The sequence below is a fragment of the Rhipicephalus microplus genome, chromosome 1, assembly GCF_043290135.1.
Source record: "Rhipicephalus microplus isolate Deutch F79 chromosome 1, USDA_Rmic, whole genome shotgun sequence".
In the NCBI taxonomy this organism is placed as follows: Eukaryota; Metazoa; Arthropoda; class Arachnida; order Ixodida; family Ixodidae; genus Rhipicephalus; species Rhipicephalus microplus.
Window position 1 is genome coordinate 81,674,520 of NC_134700.1, and position 22,040 is coordinate 81,696,559.

The window sequence follows — 22,040 nt, forward strand, 5'->3', positions numbered from 1 at the left end:
GAGACGTTGCAATTCACAGTAAGAAAGTGAATATATATATTTTTTGTTTTTATGAAGGTATTAGCCTGATCATAGAATAAGTGATCAAACTGCCAGTGTTAATCTATGGTACAACCCAACGGGATCGATAGGTCTACATCGTTACGGAGCGAATACATCGAAAGTGTCCAGTCGTTCACCACCTGGATGACTGCATATAATAGTGCGAGATTGGGTAAAGCAGTGACAGGAAACTAATGGTGAATTCTTGTTCTTGTACCATGTGGTGGGTCGTTTTTTTATTCTTCGTTGTTGCGCACAGAAGTGCACTGTGAGTGGTGTCGCCATATGCTATGTTTTCTTTCCGTGCAGGGACTTTCCAGCTGTATCGATGTTAGTTCTAAAGGTACACCTGGAGTATTCAACTGACAAATCGATTGTCTACACTTTACCGCCGAACCCGGATCAGCTGAACATAAGGTCGAAGGGCCTCATTTCACTAGTGAGTACAATTTTAATACACTGTGCAAGGAAGACGAATGTAAGTGTGGAGAAGAGAGAAATGGCATCGAAGAGATGGAGAGCGGAGCATGATATATAAAGAAAGAGAAGTAGTGAAAATGATAGGCAGTAAAATAAAGGATGGCGAGAGAATGAAAGAAAGAAAGAGAGACAAATAAATATGGTAATTACCCCTGCCTGCTGCTCAGTTAACAAATATTCATACGTAATGAGGCAGTGTTAATGCATACTTGCGGATGAAAGAGTTCTTCGAGTATGTCTGTGCTGCGAAATATCCCGCTGCAAAGTTCATTTGCGGTTTGCATTGTTACCCATAAGGGTGGAGCCGCAATCTCATGCGTGTGTAACCATACTAAGTGCCATAGAAAGGACAGTAAAGAGCAAAACAGTTTTTGTGCAATGGTATGATTTCTGCATTACGAATAGCCATTCTTACTACGACACGACGCTTGGTAAACGAGAAAACGCGCTAAAAGAAAATGCAGGTTGATATGCCATGTAGACATTCGGGCACCTAACACCATGACCTCATAAATCATGAAGGCATATACAAGATTGATGAATAGACCTATCTTTCAACAAAGCAACATTGAAAGCTCCGCATGCGACCAATGGAACTTTCCAGGCTATCAGAGGTGCAATAAGATTCTCATTGTTCTGATAAATGCACTGAAATCTAAAGAGGGTTGGCGGTGGACGACTCGAAGTGTAATACCACGCTCAGTCTTAATAAATAGAGTCACGGCTAAGGAGCTCGAAATAGAGTTTACATGAGGAATGTCAAAATTAATTTTGTTTTTGACAAACATCGCAACACTTCTGCCACGAGATGATCTTGGGCGAGGCACACATTTCATAGTGTAGCCAAGTGAATAAGTAAGCTTGCCTTCTTTACTGTGTTTTCGTCATAGCTATCACATCAAACGCGAGTTTGTGTTGGCTCAAGTATACAAATAAGTTATCCAAGTTCTTTCTAGTGCTACGAAGATTACATTGCAAAATATAAAAATGATCTTGCTCTAGCCATGCCTTCTCGATTTCGGGAATACACAGAGCTATTGTAAATTATTAGGTAGTGTACAAATCAGGACTGACAACAAAATTTTTATAACTTGAACTAGATAACTCGTGCACGTGGCATGAATTTTTGTGAGTTTTTGGTTTTTCTTGTGAAAATCTTTCTTTGCAACACCCAAGTGTACTTCCAGTTTTTGTCTCGCTTAGCCTGCAGAGCGTATCCCAGAAGTAATTTGTTGAGAGGCCTGAGGTACTCATAAATGTACATTGGGCTGTTCTCGCCCCGGAAACCAATGGCTTGAGTGTTTATTCTCAATTTTATAGCAGCCTTCAAGACATTTTTTCTTACCACCCTGGTAGCAGATTTTCCAACTATATTCTGTGTCTGCTCACGTATAGAACGTAAATGATGAGTGAAATCAATGCCCGATTCTTTTCTTCTTTACATCTTGAAATAGATTTTATTTTATAACTATGGTTTTCCGATGTAATCATCGAGATTGCCTTCAATTCATTGTTATTTTCTTTGATGTATTGATCTAACCCTGGAAGATCCTTTCTGATCTCGTTTGACTCCTTTGAGAGGTGGTCATTTTTTTTTACATCGATATTTTGTGCCGTCACTTTTGTGATTTCCTACTTCAAGCATTTCAGCATTGAACTCCTCGAACCTTTTATTTATAAACTCCGTGCTTTCTTTGAAAGGTTGCATGTTCTCTTGAATTACTTTTTAGGTCTTTTTTCAGATAGACATGGTTGTCACTAATTATTTATAAATTGGGACGTTAAACTCCATATATCTATCAACTAATTCTAGTAGGTAAATAGGCCAGAGCCTTTCGCAGTTCCTTTACAGTATAGAGTTGTTGATGAGGTATATCCAAGGGGATCACAGTTTTCCACAGAGCAGTTTAAGAGCCGTATTTGTAAAGATAAAAAATGGATTCTTTCAACGTGGTCAAGACTATGAAGCAAGGCAAGCGATTATGAAATGCGCACCCCACCACGGTGGTCAAGTGGCTAAGGTACTCGGCTGCTGACCTGCAGTTCGTGGGATCAAATCCCGGCTGTAGCGGTAGCGTTTCCGATGGAGGCAGAAATGTTGTAGGCCCGCGTACTCAGATTTGGGTGCACGTTAAAGAACCCCAGGTGGTCGAAATTTCCGGAGCCTTTCACTACGGCATCTTTCATAGTTATATGGTGGTTTTGGGACGTTTAACACCACAAATCAATCAAATCAATCAATAATGGAATGCGTAATCCTGCTGCTGCCTACACTGCTCTGGAATGATGCTTCGTATGCTGAGGGCAGTGGTCTTATAGCCGTGCGGTGACGTCAGGAGGCAATGCACGTGCGTAGCTTTCTATGAGCCTGGTGATCGACAGGGACACGTGACAGTGCCGCCACGTGTACATTGGGAGCAGCGAAGTTGAAGTGTCTCCGGCAGTATCACGAGGTGGTGGTTCCCTGGTTACTCTGGCGTTCATCGGTGTGCTGCATGAAGCAAGGCAAGCGATTATGAACTGCGCGATGCTGGTGCTGCCTAGACTGCTTCGGAATGATGGAGAAGACGCCGTAGCTGCGTCCTGGCTGAACACTTAGGCTAGAACTCGTGCCCGAAGCCCGACAGCTCATCGTGTCCATGGGCACAGGACGCCTCCAAGCAACAGCAGGTCAGAAACATGTCGCCATAACCTGCTCCTACGTCGCAAGTCACCCAGGGCTCAGCTGGTCAGCAAAGCAAGGGTCCGGAACCTGACCGCCAAGGAACATGGGCCATGCTCCTTGCTGCTTCTCTCGTGTTCTGTTTGTCACCAAGGTTTACTATTTTTTTCTTGTTTTCTTCCGCGGTCTACTTCAATTTCTACAATTTTCTTCTCTGTATTGTCATGAAAGGCACCCAACACTCGTGTACGTCACTGACTACAACTATTGAGCATAATTTTGGTAATTCCGTATAGAAGATGTCATTATGCAATCTTACGACTGTGCGCGTGCATTGAAAATCAGCGTTGATGGTTTGCGTACATATTTCCTTTCTGCTTCGTTTTTTTTCACGTTCTGCAGGCGTCACTGGGTGCCGACGCGAAGGCGCGGTTGACAAACATGACCAACCATAACAAAACATACGTCCTCCTTTCATTCGCCATGTTCGGGCGCGGGTACCGCATGGATAATTCGTGGACTGACCCCGCCTCAAGGCCCCAAGCTATGCACGGCATTAATATGGATTACCGAACCGTAAGTGGGATATAAGTTAACTTATATTACTGATACTAAAGGTAGGGTCTAGCTAGGTTCACGCGTTGCAACGGGGATAACAAAAACACAAAGCAATGAGTGGCAGCTCCACTAATGGGAAACTTGAAGAACTGCCTAGAGCACCTACCGTCTACCGTTCATAGATGTGTCCTGGCTCTGTTTACAAAAGCATCGATGACACCAGTATTTTAGGTAAGCGTGTGGTCTTTTCCGACAGGTACGCGAGAAAGGATGCTTTGGTATAATGGTAACGCCAGTGGCTACTTGCTTAATGCAACATATATTTCATATTTAAGGAAATCTTTATCAATATTGTGCTTTGGTTATAGGCAGCCGTTACACTAAACTTTCCGTAGAAACACCGCGGCGCAGCCAATGAATAAATCGGCAGGCATAGATGGGATAACTGCAAGGCTTCTCAAAGAAAATTTAGACGTCCTCGGACCGGTTTTATGTCGACTATTTAACCATTCTGTGAGAGCAGTCTTGTACCTTTATTGTTTAAAAATTGCAAAAGTTATTCCGATACATAAATGTGGCGATCACTCTCAACCGTCAAACTACCAACCAATCTTACTTTTGAGCATAATTACCAATATCTTCGAAAAAAGTCTTGCCAATCGTTTCTATAAATTCATTGCGAAATATAACGTGCTCTCCCATCAGCAACACGGATTCAGACCAAATTATTCTACTTCCACCGCCATTATGACTCTTACTCAAGCAATAAACACTACCTTGAATGAAAATAAATTAGTAACAGTTATCTTTCTGGACCTCAAAAAAGCCTTTGACACCGTAGACCACAGAATACTGCAAATTAAATTACCTCATTATGGTCTCCGTGGTACCATCTTTCAACTTCTTTCAGATTACCTTAAAGTTCGTCAACAGGCTGTAGTAATTAATGATTTCATGTCTTCTATGAGCCACTTGAGTACTGGTGTTCCCCAGGGCTCGGTGCTGGAACCATTGCTCTTCTCCTTGTATATTAATGACCTTCCGCAGATATAACAGCTTTCTAACATTCTGATGTATGCTCACAATACTTGTGTCATAGTAACGGTTAAAAATTTAACTGATCTTGAATCGAAGTCCAACATAGAACTGGAAGAGGTCGCTCATTGGTTATCGAATAATAAACTATCTATAAATACCAATAAAACTAAATGCATCACATTTTGCTCTCGGTTAAGATTCATTAATGCTAATGACATACATAAAAACAGACGACTCCGTGATCGAGCAAGTAACCACAATGAAATATCTGGGTGCCACCATAGATAACAACTTACATTGACAGATGCAGATTCAAAATGTGTGTTCAAAATTAGCCTCAGGGTGTCATGCACTTACTCAGGCTCGTCAATATTTTAATACCACTACTCTACGAATGCTTTATTGTGCTTTTATTCATTGTCGCATCTTGTATTGCTTTGAGTCTTGGGGCGGCACGTACACAACTTACCTGGACCCGGTTAGACGACTTCAAAAACGGGCTGTAAGAATCATTACTCATTGCAAGTATAATGACCCCAGCAAACCTTTGTTTTCCAGATTACTCATTTTGCCCTTCGACAAGCTATGGAAATTAAAACTAGCCAGATGCACACACACAATTATTTACAACCACCCTTTTCATGTGTCGGTGTTTTCCGCCCCCTTCTCGTTCTACTAGTCAACTAACCTTTGGTAAATGGAATATTCCACGAACTAACAACGTATATGGTGAACGGCTTTTACAGTTTGTTGGTATTAAAATCTGGAATGTTATTTCTTTTGAAATAAGAATGTGTTCAAATTTCACTAACGCACTAGAAAAACACTATTTAGAAGAATGTACTGATTAATTATAGTCCTGTCATAATTATTCTGATGACTGTCTTGATTACAATATGTAAGTAGGTGTTTTTTTCGTTTTCGTTTTCTCGTGCATTGTAACAGTTTAGTGTGATTATTTCATGCACTGTAATGTTTCTTGCCAATTCTTTATTGCATTGGATTGTAAAAACTTTAGTTAATTCTTTATTGATATTGTATAACTTGTTTAGTTACCCTTTTCGGAAGTACCTTTATATAATCTTTCTTTTTTGGACCCAAACTAGCCCATGGCTATGGGTCCACGCAGTGTATGCAAATTTTTTTGTAAAAACTGTGACCAATAAAATTCAATTCTATTCAACTCAATTCATGGCCTGTGCTGGGCATGACCATGGAGGTTGGGGCTGTCTGAGGACGAAAATAACAGAGTAGTTTTGCTTAATAGTACGTTTAAATGCGTAAGAACACTCCAATTAACGAAAAGCATATGGTTTTAAAATCCTGTAAACTTCGCTTTGGACAGTTACTCATTTATTTTCAAGCCGAAGCTACTGAGTTTAGACACGTCGTCGCAGCAAAGCGAGTTCGACCAACGCCCTTGTTAGCGCACGTGCTTCGCAGCGTCACTATGCCTTCCCGTGTGAGAGTGCGCTCATGATGCCAAGCAATAGCGTGCGAAGTACTCTCCCAAAGTGCGCTTACGTAGCTCCATGTGTCAAGTTCATGATGTTTGGCAAAGTGCTCTCAGATCAATTGAGAGCGTCCGCGAGTGCACTAGGCTAGCTCACTGGACGGGGATATATGACACGGTACAGAGTGTGGACGAACGTATTTCTAAAATAGAAGCTGTTTAGGCTTGAATTGTGAAAGTGTAGTACGTTTACAGAAAAAATCCACAATCATGAAAGGCTGCTACATTAAAATTGACATCATCATCAATGGCCCCAAGCTTCGAATTTAAGAAGTGCAGAAAGGTAACCAAAAAATCTGCTTCTACATTAAAATTGTCATCATCATCAATGGCTCCAAGCTTCGAATATAAAAAGTGCTGCGCGGTGAGGAGAAAAAGGAGGGAAGAAAAGAGAATACCAGAAGGCAAAAAATAAATAAACAAAAAAACTTTCTCGGTGATGCATAACTCGAAATTCAGTGCTGACAGTCGAAAAAGGAGAGTCATAACGACCAGGCTGGGCATTAACGTTGGCAGATCACCCGTTTATGGGCGCCTTGGGAATGTTGCTGTGGAGGCCCGAAAAATAAAAAGATCAGGGAAAAAAGAACGAGTGAAAGAATAGATGCCTGTGGAGATGGTGAAGCAGCGAGATTAGGAAGAGAAATCGAAAAAAAGTAACCTTTCCTTTCGAGGAGGCTATTTCACCCTGGTCTTCATGGTCCGAAAGCAAAATGCCACACCGTAATGGTTAGTTGCTATAGGATAAGGGTAACTTTGTTGAAGGCATCGCTTCTCCTGTGCCTGACTTTGCAATCTTTTACCTAGCCCTCGCAGCTTTGCTGGTCATTGACTTCCACGATACCACAGCCCAGCCTGACTTAAAGAAAGTTCTATAATTACGATTGTGTACTTTTAAACAAACGCTCTTTGTCAATAACAAACCTAGGAGCATTCACTGGGACATTTATCTTCGGATCACTTCTGGCGTGATTTTATACCGCACTTTTTCATCTCTTGTGCTCCCATTCCAGTTATGCAAAGATGCCAGCGGCAGTGACACCGCAGACTCAATGTCCACGTTCTACGCCAATACAACCACCAAATTTCTGGCGATCTTTGACACCATCGACAACATCCGGGACAAGGTGAGAAACGTCATGTTGAAAACAAAGGCTAAGAGCGACGTACTGCGCAGCAACAGCAGATGCACAGCTGCGCACGCACCAACGCGAGAAGACAATTCTGGCTAAATTCCGCGCTTAACTTTTCCTTTACCATGAAAAAATGGACCATAGTTTGCAGGTTTTAAAAATAATGTTTCTTTTATTAGACACAGCGTGGTATTACAGATCATTATAAAGCTAAAAATAGAATTGCACTAGAAACTACTATCCAAAATCCTATTTATGATAACATATGCTGGAGTATTCATGTGTGTGAAGTATAATTCGACATTGCATAAAACCCGTTAATGTATAGGTCCCGATATGAAAGAAAAACGGGCGGAATATAATGTGACATATAAAGAATGTTTGGTGATCATTGATGTTCGTTGTAGGGAAGCTGGATTTAGCCAGTGTAGAAAGCGAGTTTCTGTCCCAAACAAATCTGATTTACACGCAGCCCCTCCACGGTGGTCTCGCAGCTAAAGTATTTTTTCGCTGACCCACAGGTCACAAGGTCGGCGGCTGCATTTGCGATGAAAGTGAAAATGCTGTAGGCCTGTGTGCTCAGATTTAGGTGCACGTTAAAAAACCTCAGGTGGTAGAAATTTCCGGAGCCCTCCTCTACGGCGTCTCTCATAATCACAGGGTGGTTTTGAGATAATAAACCCTACGTGCAAATCTCGTTTTTATTACGTTCTTTCCCCAAACACTAGCTCAGATGCTCTTGATAAGCATATCTCGGCCGAGCCATAGCTTTATTTGAAAAGTCCTTACTTAATAGCAGCGCACCGATAAACGCTTCGGTGATGATTGCAGGAAACTAAATCAGGTGAGCAAGAAAAACTTGTATCCAATACGTTGTATAGATGACTCTCTCGACAGACTTCGACATGCTCGATACTTTTCTCTTCAAGGTGCTTACAGAGTGGATAGTGGCAAATCTAAGTAGACCTGAGAGAGAGCGAGAAGACCACTTTTGTGACACCACAGCACGAACGCTAGTAAGAACATGTCTCACAACATGCCGAGTCAGCCCAAGAAACAGCATTTTTTGGATGGCCGCTATTTGTAAAACTGAACAATCACGTTAGGGAGGAGCGCGCCAGTTGAAGTGAATAAATGAGCGGAGTAATTCACGTCCGCATCGAGCTCCGCGTGCTCCGACTTTGCCAATAAAAAATTAGGGGACCCTTAAACTGTGCCTTCAACTGTTGAACGTTACAGCGAAATGCGGCCCCTAATACGCTCTTCAAACGCTAAGTGCATACTTAGTGATATGTTTTGTTAAGCACACACAGGCGCGCACACACACACACACACACACACACACACACACACACACACACACGCACACACACACACACACACACACACACACACACACACACACACACACACACACACACACACACACACACACACACACACAAAAGCACTCAAACGCACGCGAGCGCAGGCGCGACTTATCTATAGTAATGCAGTGACTGTGCAGCGTGGGCACTTCCCTCTGCTAGAACGGTGCTCTGCTGTAGTCGAGACACGTTTCTCACAATGTCTCACAGATGGTACAAAGACACACACACACGCTCGCGCGCGCGCAAATAATACTTACAGATTTTTGATCTAAAGCAAGAGTCGCATGGCCTCCAAGATAAACGCAGAGTGCTCGCCATCATGGATGGCCATAAAGAGTCTCACAATACTTCCATAGAGAAAGAAGAAGACAAGAGCGGACACTCCGCAAAACCTGGCCTCAGGAAGTGCATCACGACTACGTAACGAACTAGTGCTCCCACCAAACGTCAGAGGACGCAAGCGCAAAAAAACACAGTTATAATCAATTCATCAGAATTGTTTTCACAAATTAATAATTATACACCAAAATTTGGTATGTTTTTATACATAAAAACGATTTATTCAACACACCTTACGCGTTTATTTTTCTTCAGCCGTACTGTCATAAACACCATCTACCCAGCGACAAGCCCATGCATGACTGACAGCGAGACGCTTTTGTCGCTTTCGTCAACGTCGGCTGCGTCGACGTTTTCAAGCGTGAGATAACAGGTGAGGCACGTTTTCAAGCAAAGCTTGTTGAATGACATGTTGTTGGTCTTGTTCGGTCATTTTTTTCAGAAAACGATTACACCTGTGCGAATAAGACACCATGCAACAAACATAGAAAGATGCACACACACACGTTGCGCTTCGTGTGTGCGAGTTTGTTTGTTACGTGGCGTCTCATTCACGCAGTTGTAACCTTTTTCTGAAGCATGTAAGGACTGGGAGGTTCGCTAAAAAGAAAGTTTGTGGCTCTATGCGGCGGCTAGACGGGAACATTGTACAACGTATGCAGTATCGCAAAGGCGGCACGGCGTCAAGCCGAGGCGACGCGTGCTACATCTGCCACGGACGCGAGCGTCTGTGCGCTGAGCATAGCTGGGCAGCTAGGTCATAGGCTCGGTGGCTCGGTGCAAAATATTGAGAATCGTTCGCTGGGCCTCGCATGCTTCACGACGCGTTTCCCGAAGGCTCGGAACACGAATAATTCTTGGTGTGCCGGAGGCAAATCTGGACTAGCCAAGTGGCCATCATCTTCGTTTCTTCGCTAGCCTTGTGCCACTAGTGCTAGCGGCCCACAAATTTTTTTAACGTTTCCAATATAATTTTACCGCACAAATTTCAACTACGATTTTTCTTCCCAATGTACTGTGCTGATACGGCGTACGCACGAAGGTGTTCTAAAGTTTCCAGGCCACGATACCATTGCATTACAAGGGATAGCGGCCTGGAAACTTCTGAAGATCTTTGTACGTGGTCTTGACGTATATCTTTGTAAGTCAGAGTTCTATGGGTCAGAGATGTATCACTGGTTTTGTATTGTGCATCGATTAGCTAATCATTCAAAGGGGTTTGCTGGTACACTTATGACGTGCACATATCTTTTTCGTAATTTGACAGCGAAGCATCCACTTACTAACATTTTCAGACCGCGCTGACGCCATGCCGTCCGGCGGTCCAAGCTACGGCAGCTACTGCTGTGTATCGTGGTGCTTCAACAATGGCAGAACCCACAAGAAGCCTGGGACGAGTTTCTTCCGCGTACCACGGGACGGCAGGTGTGTTAAAGCTTTTGTATGGTTTGCATGTCTGTAGGCTTACTGTTCGTACTTGCTAAGTGAGGGTAACAATAAAAAATCACTATTCAAGCACTTCTCCTTTCAGCTGATAGTTCATTGCCAATGCAGGATGAAAGCATGAATGCACTATGCTGGACGCGATGATCTCCTGAGTAAGCCGGCCAGCCTATCGTACGCAACGTACAGGGTTTGTAGCGACCCTTTTACTGCTCAAAGTTTCATGGACCCTGGGCACACAAGGCTTAAAAGAATGGCTGTTCCCAGTGTGCAACCAGCTGCACCATGTAAGTGATTGACTGAAACTCAAATATGTGCATAGCAGCCACTTGTATTGAATCAGTGGCGACAGTTAACTGTGAAGATCTTTGTAGCCGATGGAGAAACCTCACTACAGAAGTAACACTTGGAAAGTCTTAAATTCTGTGAATTGTGGGCTATTACCTTCCTAACAGAGCTTTACACTTTTGTCATTTTTTGATGCTCTGGACCTGCGCAACTTGTTTTGAAAGACTTTAAAGGGCTATTTTACGTTATCTTCAAGCCTGAGTGCACATGTACGTATACCTTTCATCAGTGAAAGCTGCCACTGTTGATAATTCCAAAAATCACAAATTACTTGTTTCCTAGTTGGTGCCTTCTCTTTTCTTCCACGTTCGACCAATTTATGCGTTTGAAAGAGCTGTTTAAGTTTCCCCATGCTACAAGCTTTGTAACTTGTACCAACTGCACATATACTCAGGTGCTCTGAGCGTCGCTTCAAGTAGTGACTGTGACATGGCTGCAGAAGCTGCACTGCAAGGTGCGGATGAGCTTCAGTTTGTGTTATTTTAAGCCTCTTACTGACACATTGTCGTAATTTCATTTCTTCAGGACCTGCGGTAGAGGCTTCAAAAAGCGGTTCCCACACATTGAGGTGCCCCGATGAACAGGGTGCGTTCAGTGTCGCGATTTCTTTTTTTTTACCCAAATTGACTGTTGACCAAACCTCTGCAGGTGGCAGCTCCGTTGTAGCTGCTGAAAGAATTTCTGCTGATTTCGTCTTGCCCGAGAAAACCTTAACCAGTCGTTCAGCTGTCACAAAAGGAACTTGTGTGACCGGTAAGTTGTATGTTCACTTCAACACCAGAGTGGATTGATATAGAGACTTCCGCAGGCCGCTTGCAAGATTGTTCCGACAGCACTGTCCGAGGCACTGAACAAGCTTCACAAGACCCTCCAGAAGACGTCTCCGCCAACAGCTCCACGCCTGAGTGCCCTAGAGAAAATGGTGACTATGCTTTTATTGCAGCAGTTTTTAATGTGCTATTTTATGTTTAGGACATTCTGAGGAAAATATACTCAAAAGGACACTACGTGTGCACTTACAAAATGTAAGGGTGGGCTCTCACTGATTTTCATTTTTTTTGTGCATTGTCAACATTGTGAATGGTTTGTTTTTAGGTAGTGGAATCGAAAACTTTGTACCACAGAAAGTTGTGCACCTTGGGTCTGAAAGAGCGAGGAAAGTGCTCGTATGGGGTTAGTTGTTCTTCGCTTTTACATCAATTTTTTTGTTTATTGCAGTGCGTTCCTGTGTGCCAGCGACAATGTCTCCATCAATGAAGTACAAGCGAACCATTAAACATCTGCAAGCCAAAGTACCAGCACAGCGGAAAACTATCAAAAGACTGCAGAGACAGCCTCACCAAGCACCGTCATCGACTTCGAAGGCCCTTGAAGTTATCCGACCGCACGTCACCGAAGAGGTTTTTAAACTGCTTTCTGCACATGTTCGCTTGAGGCCCAAACGCAAGGGCAAGTGGTTTCCCGTGTGGTTCAAGAAATTCGCTCTTCACTTAAACTTCCGAGGTCCGCGAGCATACCGATTTCTGGCTCCATATTTTTCTTTGCCCTCCCGGCGTTCATTAAGGAGGCGGCTAGCTAATGTAAAGATGACTCCAGGCATAATTCCAGGAATCCTTTCTTCCATTGCAACAAATACTCAAGCTTGGAATGAACGGGACCGAGTGTGCGCTTTAGTTTTCGACGAAATAGCACTCAAAAAGAATTTGTACTATGATGCTGCAAGAGACGTTGTCCAGGGTTTTACAGATGATGGCACTCATCGCACTTCAACCATCGCTGATCGAGCACTGGTTTTTCTTCTTGTTGGCGTTTCGAGAAAGTGGGTTCAACCGGTTGCTTTTACTATAGGGTACACATCAACACCATCATCTGTTATGCATAACTTGCTGGTGTCACTCATTTTGGAGCTTAGGAGCATTAATATTGCAGTGAAAGCAGTCATTTGTGACCAGGGCAGTTCAAATGTAAGTCTCGCTAACCAACTAAGAGTGACTGTAGCAAAGCCTTTTTTTGAAGTTAATGGTGAGCGGGTATATTACATTTTTGATGTTCCGCATTTAATTAAAACAACGCGCAATAATGTCCAAGCGCACAAGTTATACATTGGGGATGACATCGTTAACTGGTTGCACATTGTAAGCCTTTACCAATCCTCACATGAGTTGCGGTTGCGATTGGCTCCAAAGTTGACTGAACGGCACGTTCATCAGAAACCTTTTTCTAATATGAAGGTCAGCTGAGCAACTCAGGTGCTCAGTGCATCAGTTTCGATTGCTATCACGGCAATGGTGTATGCGAAGGTGCTGCCTGCCTCGGCCATCACTACAGCTCACTTTTGTGATCGTATGGACAGGATTTTCGATGCTTTGAACAGCTCGAGTAAAAAAAGAACTTCGCAAAAGCTGCGGCATGCAATCATGAAAAATGATTCAGAGCTGATTGACTTCCTCCGAGGCCAGCTTCCCTGAATTGCATCATGGCAGCTTGCTGGCAGACGTCAACCACAAACCATCGTAGGTTGGCAAATTACAATTCAGGCAATTTGTCAACTATGGGACGACCTCTCCAAAAATTACAATTTTGAATACCTGTTAACACGCAGGCTTCAACAGGATCCTCTGGAGAACATATTTGACCACATTAGGCAAAAACAGGGTTGCAACACCAACCCCAATGTAGCACAATTTATTTGTGGCCTGAAGCACGTCTGCATAAGAAAACTCTTCAAGCTGTCAGAATACGGAAATGTCGAGGATGATGAATGTGACCTCCTCCAGGAGCAGCTCTTGCCATTCTCCCTCACCAGTGCGTCTCTTGTGGATAATGAGGAGTGTGCACAGCCACAGCCTGACGACTTTCCCGCTCTAGACGATCTCTCTGAACTTGCGACAAACATTCATTCCCATATTTTCGATGACTTCGCTGCATATTATGTAGCTGGTTTTCTCATCAAACACTTCCTTCGGAATGCATGTGACGGTTGCAGTTGCCCACAGTTACTGAAAGACGACAGTGAGGCGCTTAAGGGTACCCACCAGTATTTCACAATGCTCAAAGCATACCACGTCCCCAGCAAACTTTTTGGGAATCTCACTGTGCCATGAGAAGCAGCTTTTGCATACGTACAACAACTTAAATCTCACTTTCTTGCCATAATTGAGGCCACTGCACATCACCTGAAAGTGTGCGATGTTTTGTATCACCATCTGTCAAGTGTTGGCGATTTTCATTTCTGCTCTGCTGGGTGTCGCGCGAAGTTTCTGAAAATGTTTTGCCGGGTTCGTTTATGTTGGCATGTGCGTTTTGTGAACCGAAACTTAGATAGGGTTAGGTTCCAGTCTTCAATCTCGGGCATACAGCTTGACAAGTTCAAAGGTTAGCAATTAGCGGCGGGTTTACACTAAAGTATTCGAGTTGAGCCGAATCCTGCAACAGCTTTGTTATGTTATTACTTCGTTATAGCAGACTTCATCATGGTCTTATATGCTTATATTCAGCTCAACTGGACTAGCCACTCCTTCGTTGCATACATTGTTTAGGTTACCCGCTATGAGGAGTAGGGACACTGTGTATTCGCTCGAAGTGATTTGCATAACCTTAAAAAGAATGTTGGGTATCCTGTCTGTATTCTTGTAGCAAATGCGGGCAAACTGAACACTTTACTGTGGCTCACTCTGTCACTGTGTATGCTTTATCTCTCCAGCTCAAGTAATATATCGATAACAAAACCGCTTGTTGAAATGTCTTCGAGCGGGTAAGGAACACAGTATGAAGTGGGCACGGTTCACGTTATCACGCTTTTCGTATTTTAGCTTCTCATCAACCTCCTCATCTCGCCCATCAAAATTTTCAAAAGAATACCCAAACTGGTAGTGTTTGATGGGGCTGCGGACGCTGCCATTTTATTTTTATATAGCTTGTGAGTGATAACGTACGATGTAGAGCATTTGTGAAAAATAATGAGCCAAAGTGGTTTCCTTCTGCTATTTATTAGCCCTGCAATACTTCTCTCGTAGCACCAATTAAAGTTCACAATTCTGGATAAAGTGATGACTACAATCTATTTTAGCTCGCAAGCGTCACAGCAACACCCAGACGCAAATCACTTGATATCTTAAGTTTTTGATGAAGGCGACGCATAACAAAAGCCACAAGACCTGCCAGTGTTGTAGCATAAAGTTTGTCTTTCACGTAGTGAGCAAGCTGCAAAGCCCTACCTTTGTGAGGACAAGAGGGCATCAAGTCTGCTTTTTTTCATTTTGGACTAGCTGTTCTTAAGCACAGCCAGCACACTACACCTTAGCCTTTCTGCTATATTGTGTCGTGTGGTTTCTGTGCGCTCTTTTTTTCTATGCGTTATTTTGGTCAAGCCCAGGCCTGATTCGCGACTTCATTGCTGTGTATATGTCACTTCTTCATCAGCATTGTGCGCTGTGTTTTTGCCATAGATCCTTACCCACTGGCCCGGTGTGTCATACTTCACCAGCTTCGCGGCTCCTGCCAACTCTAGCGATGTGTGCGTTGTCTGTGTTTTCTATGTATTTGTTACAATATTTGTTACAATTTATTTGTAAGGCGAGATGCCTTTGTTGTCTACCTTTGTCATATTGTGCTTTTTATATTCTCATACTCTACCTTGCCTTTGAATAAAACATTGCGGATGCTCTGTTTCTTTGACTGATATATACATTGATCACTTGTTCCAAAAGAAAAACACAAGCGCGATGAATAAAACCGTAGTGAATTATGATTACCTGCATCTGTTTTTATTATAACTTAATCGAAATAAAAATTACGTCACGACCGATTCGCACGAACCACTGAACAAAACAAAACAGGGAATCGCTAAATCAAAACGACCTACAAAAACTATCCATTTGGGCGATGAATAGTGGTCTGAAATCATGAACTTTCCTCATAGCCAAACGTCGGTTATGCAAAGTAATTCAAAATTTGCGCCAGTGAAACCGAAACCGGAAGCGCACGCCACTTGTTCTCACCAACCACTAGGTGTGCTAGGGTCGATTGGGCCGCTGGGGTCTACGGGAGTGTCCACTCTTAACCTTTATTTCTCTATGATACTTCACAGATGGCAGCACATTATCTAGCATTTGCTGTTTTTTTGATCAACGCCTCTCGAAACAAGTGATATGTGAATGATGTCCCTAAATGGACATCATTCCCGTTTTTTGGACCTGTTTGAAAATTTCTGTGTGCTTTTAGCGATGATGGCTGCACTATCCCGGCCTTTTTTGACGTAGTTTGATGGCCTCACAAATGCGCCTACAATTCGCTGCATTGGCTTGTTTTCGTCGTGACACCTGTCAAACAAAATGCGTTGTAGTGTTTTTTAGGGGTGAAGCTCCTTATAGCGGCACCCGTTCGTCCTTCGTAGCTGTAGTAGTAGTCGTAGTGTGTAACCAGTCTTACATTTTGACCTCCAAGGTGGTGCCGGTGAGACATTTCTTTTGTACGTTGTTGAACAATAAAAATTTTGCAGCGTGTGCGTTATCTAAAAGCCGAATTCTCCTGTCTCTCATTCCCCTTTAGCAGTCGTTGGCATGTACATTGAGCACTATCTGACAAGAAAGGGTAGCTCCGTTATACTCGCTGGGCGTAACTTCCTTTGTTTTAGAAAGGTTTAGCGAGCTTCGGACCACAGTGCCATGAATACAGTGAAGTAGTAAATACCAAACTCAACCTGGTTAAAGATGGGAAGTAGACAAGAAGCGCAAGCCGTAAGAAAGGGTGCGAGTGCCACCTCTCGTTTAGTCCTTGGAATGTCCGCTGGATGGCGGTGCATATGCGGAATATATGATGAAAAGATGCGAGACGCTGTTACTTGGAGTATTGAATACATGGACAAACGGACACACAGACAGATGCATGGACGGACGCATGGATGGCTGCATGGACGAAAGGACGCATAGACGGACGCAGGCACGGATGCATGGACGAACACAGGGATGGACGCATGGATGGACGTGTGGACGTACGAACAGACGCACGTACGGACGGGCGGATGGACGCATGGATGGTCACACAGACCGACGGAAGCAAGAACGAATCGACGGAAGGATGCTTCTCCCCGCTCTCCATCATTCACCTCGTGGATATGCTGCCATTTTTTTCTCTATGCAGTTGCAAGTAACATCGTGGCTTTGTGGTAGGACACTTGCTTGCTGCGCGAAAAGCCAAGGTTTGATCCCAAATGGCACCGAAAGTTTCTTTTTATTTGCTTCTCTCTCGATTTTTCGTTCACGAATGATTTTTCGCTCATAACAAACGGTGCCGATGCCGACGGTGGAATTTCTGTGACACGAGCTCTCTAACGCTATCGCGTTATTAGAAGGACTTACCAGCCTTCTTGAGACGGAAGCCTTTGATGTCTCATGCTCACGTCTGCCAGTTCGTCCGTCCGTGCTCTCGCAAGGCGCCAAGTGGCCACCGAGACGCACCAGCAGACGCCAGTCGCGTTGGTCACACCTTGCGTCGGACTCAACATCACTAACGCTTTGCTTGCGTAGCGTCGCTGTTCCCAGCGTGTCCAATTATTCAAAAAGGGAGATGCGCACATCCCATTTCATTCGAACTCAAATGGGCAGAGGCGTTCACCAAATGGACTTTAGAATTTCGCAAGTGCTCATCAATTTTGAAAGCGACAACAGTAGAGCTTGTTTCCACAGTGTGGGCGTGGGCGTAGTTTGTTGTGAAGTAATGGTCTCACCTGTGATCGGGGAATCAAAAAGCGTGCAAATAAAATAAACATCGAAAGAATTTCGCTTCAAAATGAGGATTGAACCCAGGCCGCCTCCGTGGCAGCAGTTTATCGCACATACACAATTTTAGATGCGGAGCATCTAATACTCGAGGCTTGTAGTGCGGCGCCGTCCGCAAGCTTCCTCCTCCTTCTTCCACCATCTGTGCATCCCTTCCTCCTCTACACACCGCGCGCGCTTCACTCCTCCACCATATGTGCACCCTTCCTCCTTTACACACCGCGTGCGCTTCTCCTCTTCACGAACATTCGCTAGCTGTATAATGTAGCGCGCATGCGCCGTCACGCTTCGAGAACATCGACAGCTGACGCACGTGCATGCGCCGTCGCGCTTCGAGAACATCGGCAGCTGACGCGCGCGCATGCGCCGTTGCGCTTCTCCTCCTTCTCGAACATTCGACAGCTGACGCGCGCATGCACCGTCACCCACCATCTGTGCCGCGCGCGCTTCTCCCCTTCGAGAACATTCTACAATTCTCCTGATTCTCCAGTGGACGCGCATGCGCCGTCGCGCTTCGAGAACATTCAACAGCTGACAGTGCATGCGCCGTCGCGCTGTATATATACTCAAGGTCGGCGCTCGCTCGCTCAGTTGCCGCTCGTCGGTTGGTTTGTATGGCGCGTCGACATCCAAGGTCGCGGTGAAATGAATTCAAACGAATCCACAAACACAATGATCGACGTCCCTTCGACCAGCGCCGCCCTTTCGCATACGTGTGTACGTGTTCACTCATTTAACACCCCCTCCTACAACCACGTTAACCAATTTAGCCATCGACCCAAGTAAGTCGCAATTTAACACCCCATTTCACAACCACGTTAACAAATTTAGCCATCGACCCAAGTAAGTCGCACTTTAACACCCCGTTAACCAATTATATGCTCCGCATCCTCCTCAGTGTTCCCCCGAGGGAAGCTGCGGGCAATTTTTTGGGACGAAGCTCTTGTTAGTCTACTCTTCTTGCCTTGTCATACGTCACGCGGAACTGAGAGAAGAAGATACGAGAGAGAAAAGAACGCATTATCTCCTGACCAGTATATTAGACGGCGCTGTCTCATAGAAGTAATTAAAAATTGCAGTTCATAGAAGTACTTACAAAGTGCAGTTTAGTGAGGATGTTCTATATCACGCTGTACCGCTAGTCTTCGATGGGCTGCTGCACGGGCTGTGCATAGGTACACAGAAAACGAGATGTCGGGCACGAACGAAGCAGAGCAGTGGGCGCGTTGAAGACGCTTGCGCTCGGCATCCTTGGCTCGCGTCTCGTCGGTGTTACCCACGCACCATATGCATTCTCGAACGCGATCAGACACGTAGACGCATGCACGGACGAACGGCCACAAGGACGGGTGGACGGATGAACGCTTATTTCCACTGATCAGTGAATTTTTTTCTGTTAAAACTGGCTTGAAGAAGAAAAATAGAAGGAATCACCGTAATGCGCAAATATTGCGAAGCAGATACGTAGAGCCACGACAGCTGTCACATAATATAGAAGCAACGAGTGGGTACTTTAAAGGACCATTCATTGCAAAGCGCTTAGACATATTCAAATATATTAAGAAGCAGAACCATCAACAATGCGAACAGCCTCGTTGGTTCACGTGTTTTCGTATGGACGTGTGACATCCGTTTCGCTGATTCGCAGGAGGAATTATTGCGGCGTAGTTGGCAGTTAACTATGCTTAGAGTATGTATTATTTGATAATTTAAATCGGCCGCTCGTTTCCTTACAGTATAGCTAAGGCATGTCCTATCAGCGTGAAATAAAACCCGAAGAGCGGCAAGCATTCGCGATGGCATAGTGCGGCCATCGAGCTCGCACCACGGACAGGCATGCATATATGCGAAGAGCTGCTGAAAAGTATGTGCGCGCATATGAACGTCACTCTGCCCAGACGGCGCTGAGAAAAACGCCGCCACCAGTGCCCCCATCGCCACACCAGTCATAAATGGGTAGTGCACAGAGAGCCGTCCGCAAGCGAACGTGCATAGGCCCTCCTCTTTCATTGGTCTTGAGGCACGGTATCCTGAAAATAAAGCACCTGGCAAGATTCTTCTTTCAATACAAGCTCGCTTCATGAAATAAATGCAGCTCATCAAAATGAAACGTGGGCCAAATGCAAAAGATGTTTAATTTATTTCAGCGTGCTGGAACTGGCAATTCAAGCGCAAGCGAGCATCGCATGACATCGAGTTCTAGCAAGCAGTTCGACGTCTGTTCTTTAATGTCTAAGTGCGTTTAACTTGGGCATGCACATGATACAAAAACCGTAAAGTACATACACGAGCAATCTAATTTGCGATCAATGGTACGAAGCTTGCTTTATCTGGTATGAATGGCCCTGGTGATTATCGCTTTGCAGTTGCATTCTTCATCGATTTCTCGCTTCTTGTGCGTTGAACTGTTTTATTACGCATGCTCGAATGGTTTGTTGAAGGTTGTCTTCTTTTTATATATAACGTAAATTGCGATACATGCGTTTTTACTTTCTCAGTGTAAAGCGAAACGCAGATTCAATGCCTCCGTGATAGCTCTGGTAATCGCGGAGATCGAAGGGAAAAAAAAAACAAAAAGCGCTCATTGTGGTCGTGATCATTTTGCGATTTGCCTGTACGAAGCTTGTGATCGTCTTTCCGTAGTAAAAGCTGGCTCCTAAAACCTTCAGAGCCCTACGTGCATAATACTGTGTGGCGGCGACAACTTCAGATTAACGGTGGTCGCGAGGTTTGCGACGCCCGCACTGCCGGGCGTCACCTGTCTGCTGTTGTTTGTTACGCACCGCAGTCAGAGCGTCTGTTAAGCTTCATAATAAAAGATACCAGTTGTCCATCAGGGCTACTCAAAATAGTAACAGGAGACCTACATTATCACACCTAAGTGAACGGTTGTCGAGAACGTGAGTAGTTCACTTACCCAACACGTTCGCAACGCCCTGTATTTAGCGCTTTCGCCATTCTGCGTCACGAAAGCTGCAGAAATCGGTGAAACTGAAGTCATTTACGTTAATGGCAAGTCTCAACGCAACAGTTACGCAGAATGGGGTCTTTTTTTTTCTAAAGGGCGGAGCTGTTGCGTTTGCTCTTCTTTTCACCGTCGTTTAGGCTATTGAATAAGCAAGCACTTCATGACCATTCGGTGACGCGTCCGACTAGCGGAAAAAAAATTCTTAGCTCTGTTTCTGACTGTTCAGTGCGTAAATGCGTGTGATATTTCGCGCAATCGTTGTTGAGTGCGCTGTATTTGCACCTCGTTGCGCAGCGACCTGTGCAGTAGAGTCAGGCTTTGCACTACTGAGAACTGCATCGACAGGTGGCGCTGCGTGTCCACAAAACTCCCGAGTCTGACGTCTATCAATGGTGATAACTGGACGGCGCGCACTACGTTGTCGCGAAGGCTTGCCGATGTTCGGGTTTCATTTGATGCTGATAGTACCGAGAACTGAAGAAGGCTTGAAGTTCACAATGCGAAGCGCACATAAGCCCCGATTAAGCTGTCGCAATCTTCTCTTGAAGGCGAAGCTCAAGCGTCCCCCAAATGTTGCTGTACGCAATCTATATTTTACGCTACAGGGATTCGTGGCGTGTACAACCACACAACGCGGTCCAGCTGTATACTGAATGAACTGCTTTTACAGCGTCGCTTTCATTTCGCCTTCACCTTAAAATAGCACATAAAGCGAATCACTTGATTCAGTCAGAACAACTCCTATCTCACTAGCATACATGTTGTTCGGAATTCACGTGTTTCACATTTTTATTGCAGATGAACCGTCGCAAGAGATCCAGCTTACCGTTCTACAACAGCGGCATAATGGCGTATCGAGTGGAAATGGATGACTGGGCTGACAACTGTGGCAACGGAAGCTTTGCTCGACTCAGAGCCTTGAAGGAAACACTGTCAAGATGACGACGTTACGCCCAGGGAGGCCGCTGTTACTGCATCTCCGTGGTGCTGGTCAGGTGTTCAGAGCTCTCTTCGGTACTTCCCTATTATGCGGACCTTCAAAGGCGTCGGTGTCGGAGAATAAGCACTTCTGTTTTTGCACACTTGCGTTTGCTTTTATGACTCTTTGACGGCTATCTTCTTCCTTAGCATAAACAGGGTTATGACGGCGAGAAGATGGTGTGAGTTTGAAGACCTCTTTGTGAGTCAATGTGAGTGAATGGGAAATAGACGAAAGAAATGGTTCTCTAACGAACAAAACTTGTTATTGACACTGACTCCTAATTATGTGTAGCGGATATGGTATTGTTACAGCACACGAAGTCGAAGCGCGCATGTTTGCAGAGTGATTGGATACACGCCAGCATTGCTTACTGTAATCATAATCA

General features: G+C 44.5%; 2 protein-coding genes across 6 annotated transcripts in view; both read left to right on the forward strand.

Moving 5' to 3' along the window:
• Window positions 1-21,755, forward strand: part of LOC119178631 (uncharacterized) — a 98,610-nt gene extending 76,855 nt beyond the window's left edge. The window contains exons 8-11 of one of the 2 annotated variants that reach the window (XM_075870342.1): window positions 352-481; window positions 3,587-3,760; window positions 7,307-7,420; window positions 21,472-21,755. In XM_075870342.1, the coding sequence (XP_075726457.1) occupies window positions 352-481; window positions 3,587-3,760; window positions 7,307-7,420; window positions 21,472-21,615 (562 nt within the window). In that variant the 3' untranslated portion in view covers window positions 21,616-21,755. The remainder of the gene's footprint in view (window positions 1-351; window positions 482-3,586; window positions 3,761-7,306; window positions 7,421-21,471) is intronic. The other variant, XM_075870346.1, reaches the window with a different exon arrangement.
• Window positions 9,416-15,607, forward strand: LOC142784172 (uncharacterized). Of its 4 annotated transcripts, none has more exons than XM_075882758.1 (7): window positions 9,416-9,508; window positions 10,431-10,865; window positions 11,321-11,380; window positions 11,452-11,511; window positions 11,575-11,679; window positions 11,735-11,848; window positions 12,145-15,607. In XM_075882758.1, the coding sequence occupies exons 2-7, from the start codon at window positions 10,703-10,705 to the stop codon at window positions 13,164-13,166; spliced, it is 1,524 nt and encodes a 507-aa protein (XP_075738873.1). In that variant the 5' UTR covers window positions 9,416-9,508; window positions 10,431-10,702; the 3' UTR covers window positions 13,167-15,607. The 4 variants fall into 4 exon arrangements, 3 of the variants coding, with proteins under 3 accessions (XP_075738873.1, XP_075738889.1, XP_075738877.1); XM_075882762.1 differs by lacking the exon at window positions 9,416-9,508 and having other exon boundaries at window positions 9,752-10,560; window positions 10,690-10,865; XM_075882774.1 differs by lacking the exon at window positions 9,416-9,508 and having other exon boundaries at window positions 9,565-10,865; window positions 11,575-11,848.
• Window positions 21,756-22,040: the final 285 nt, after the last annotated feature.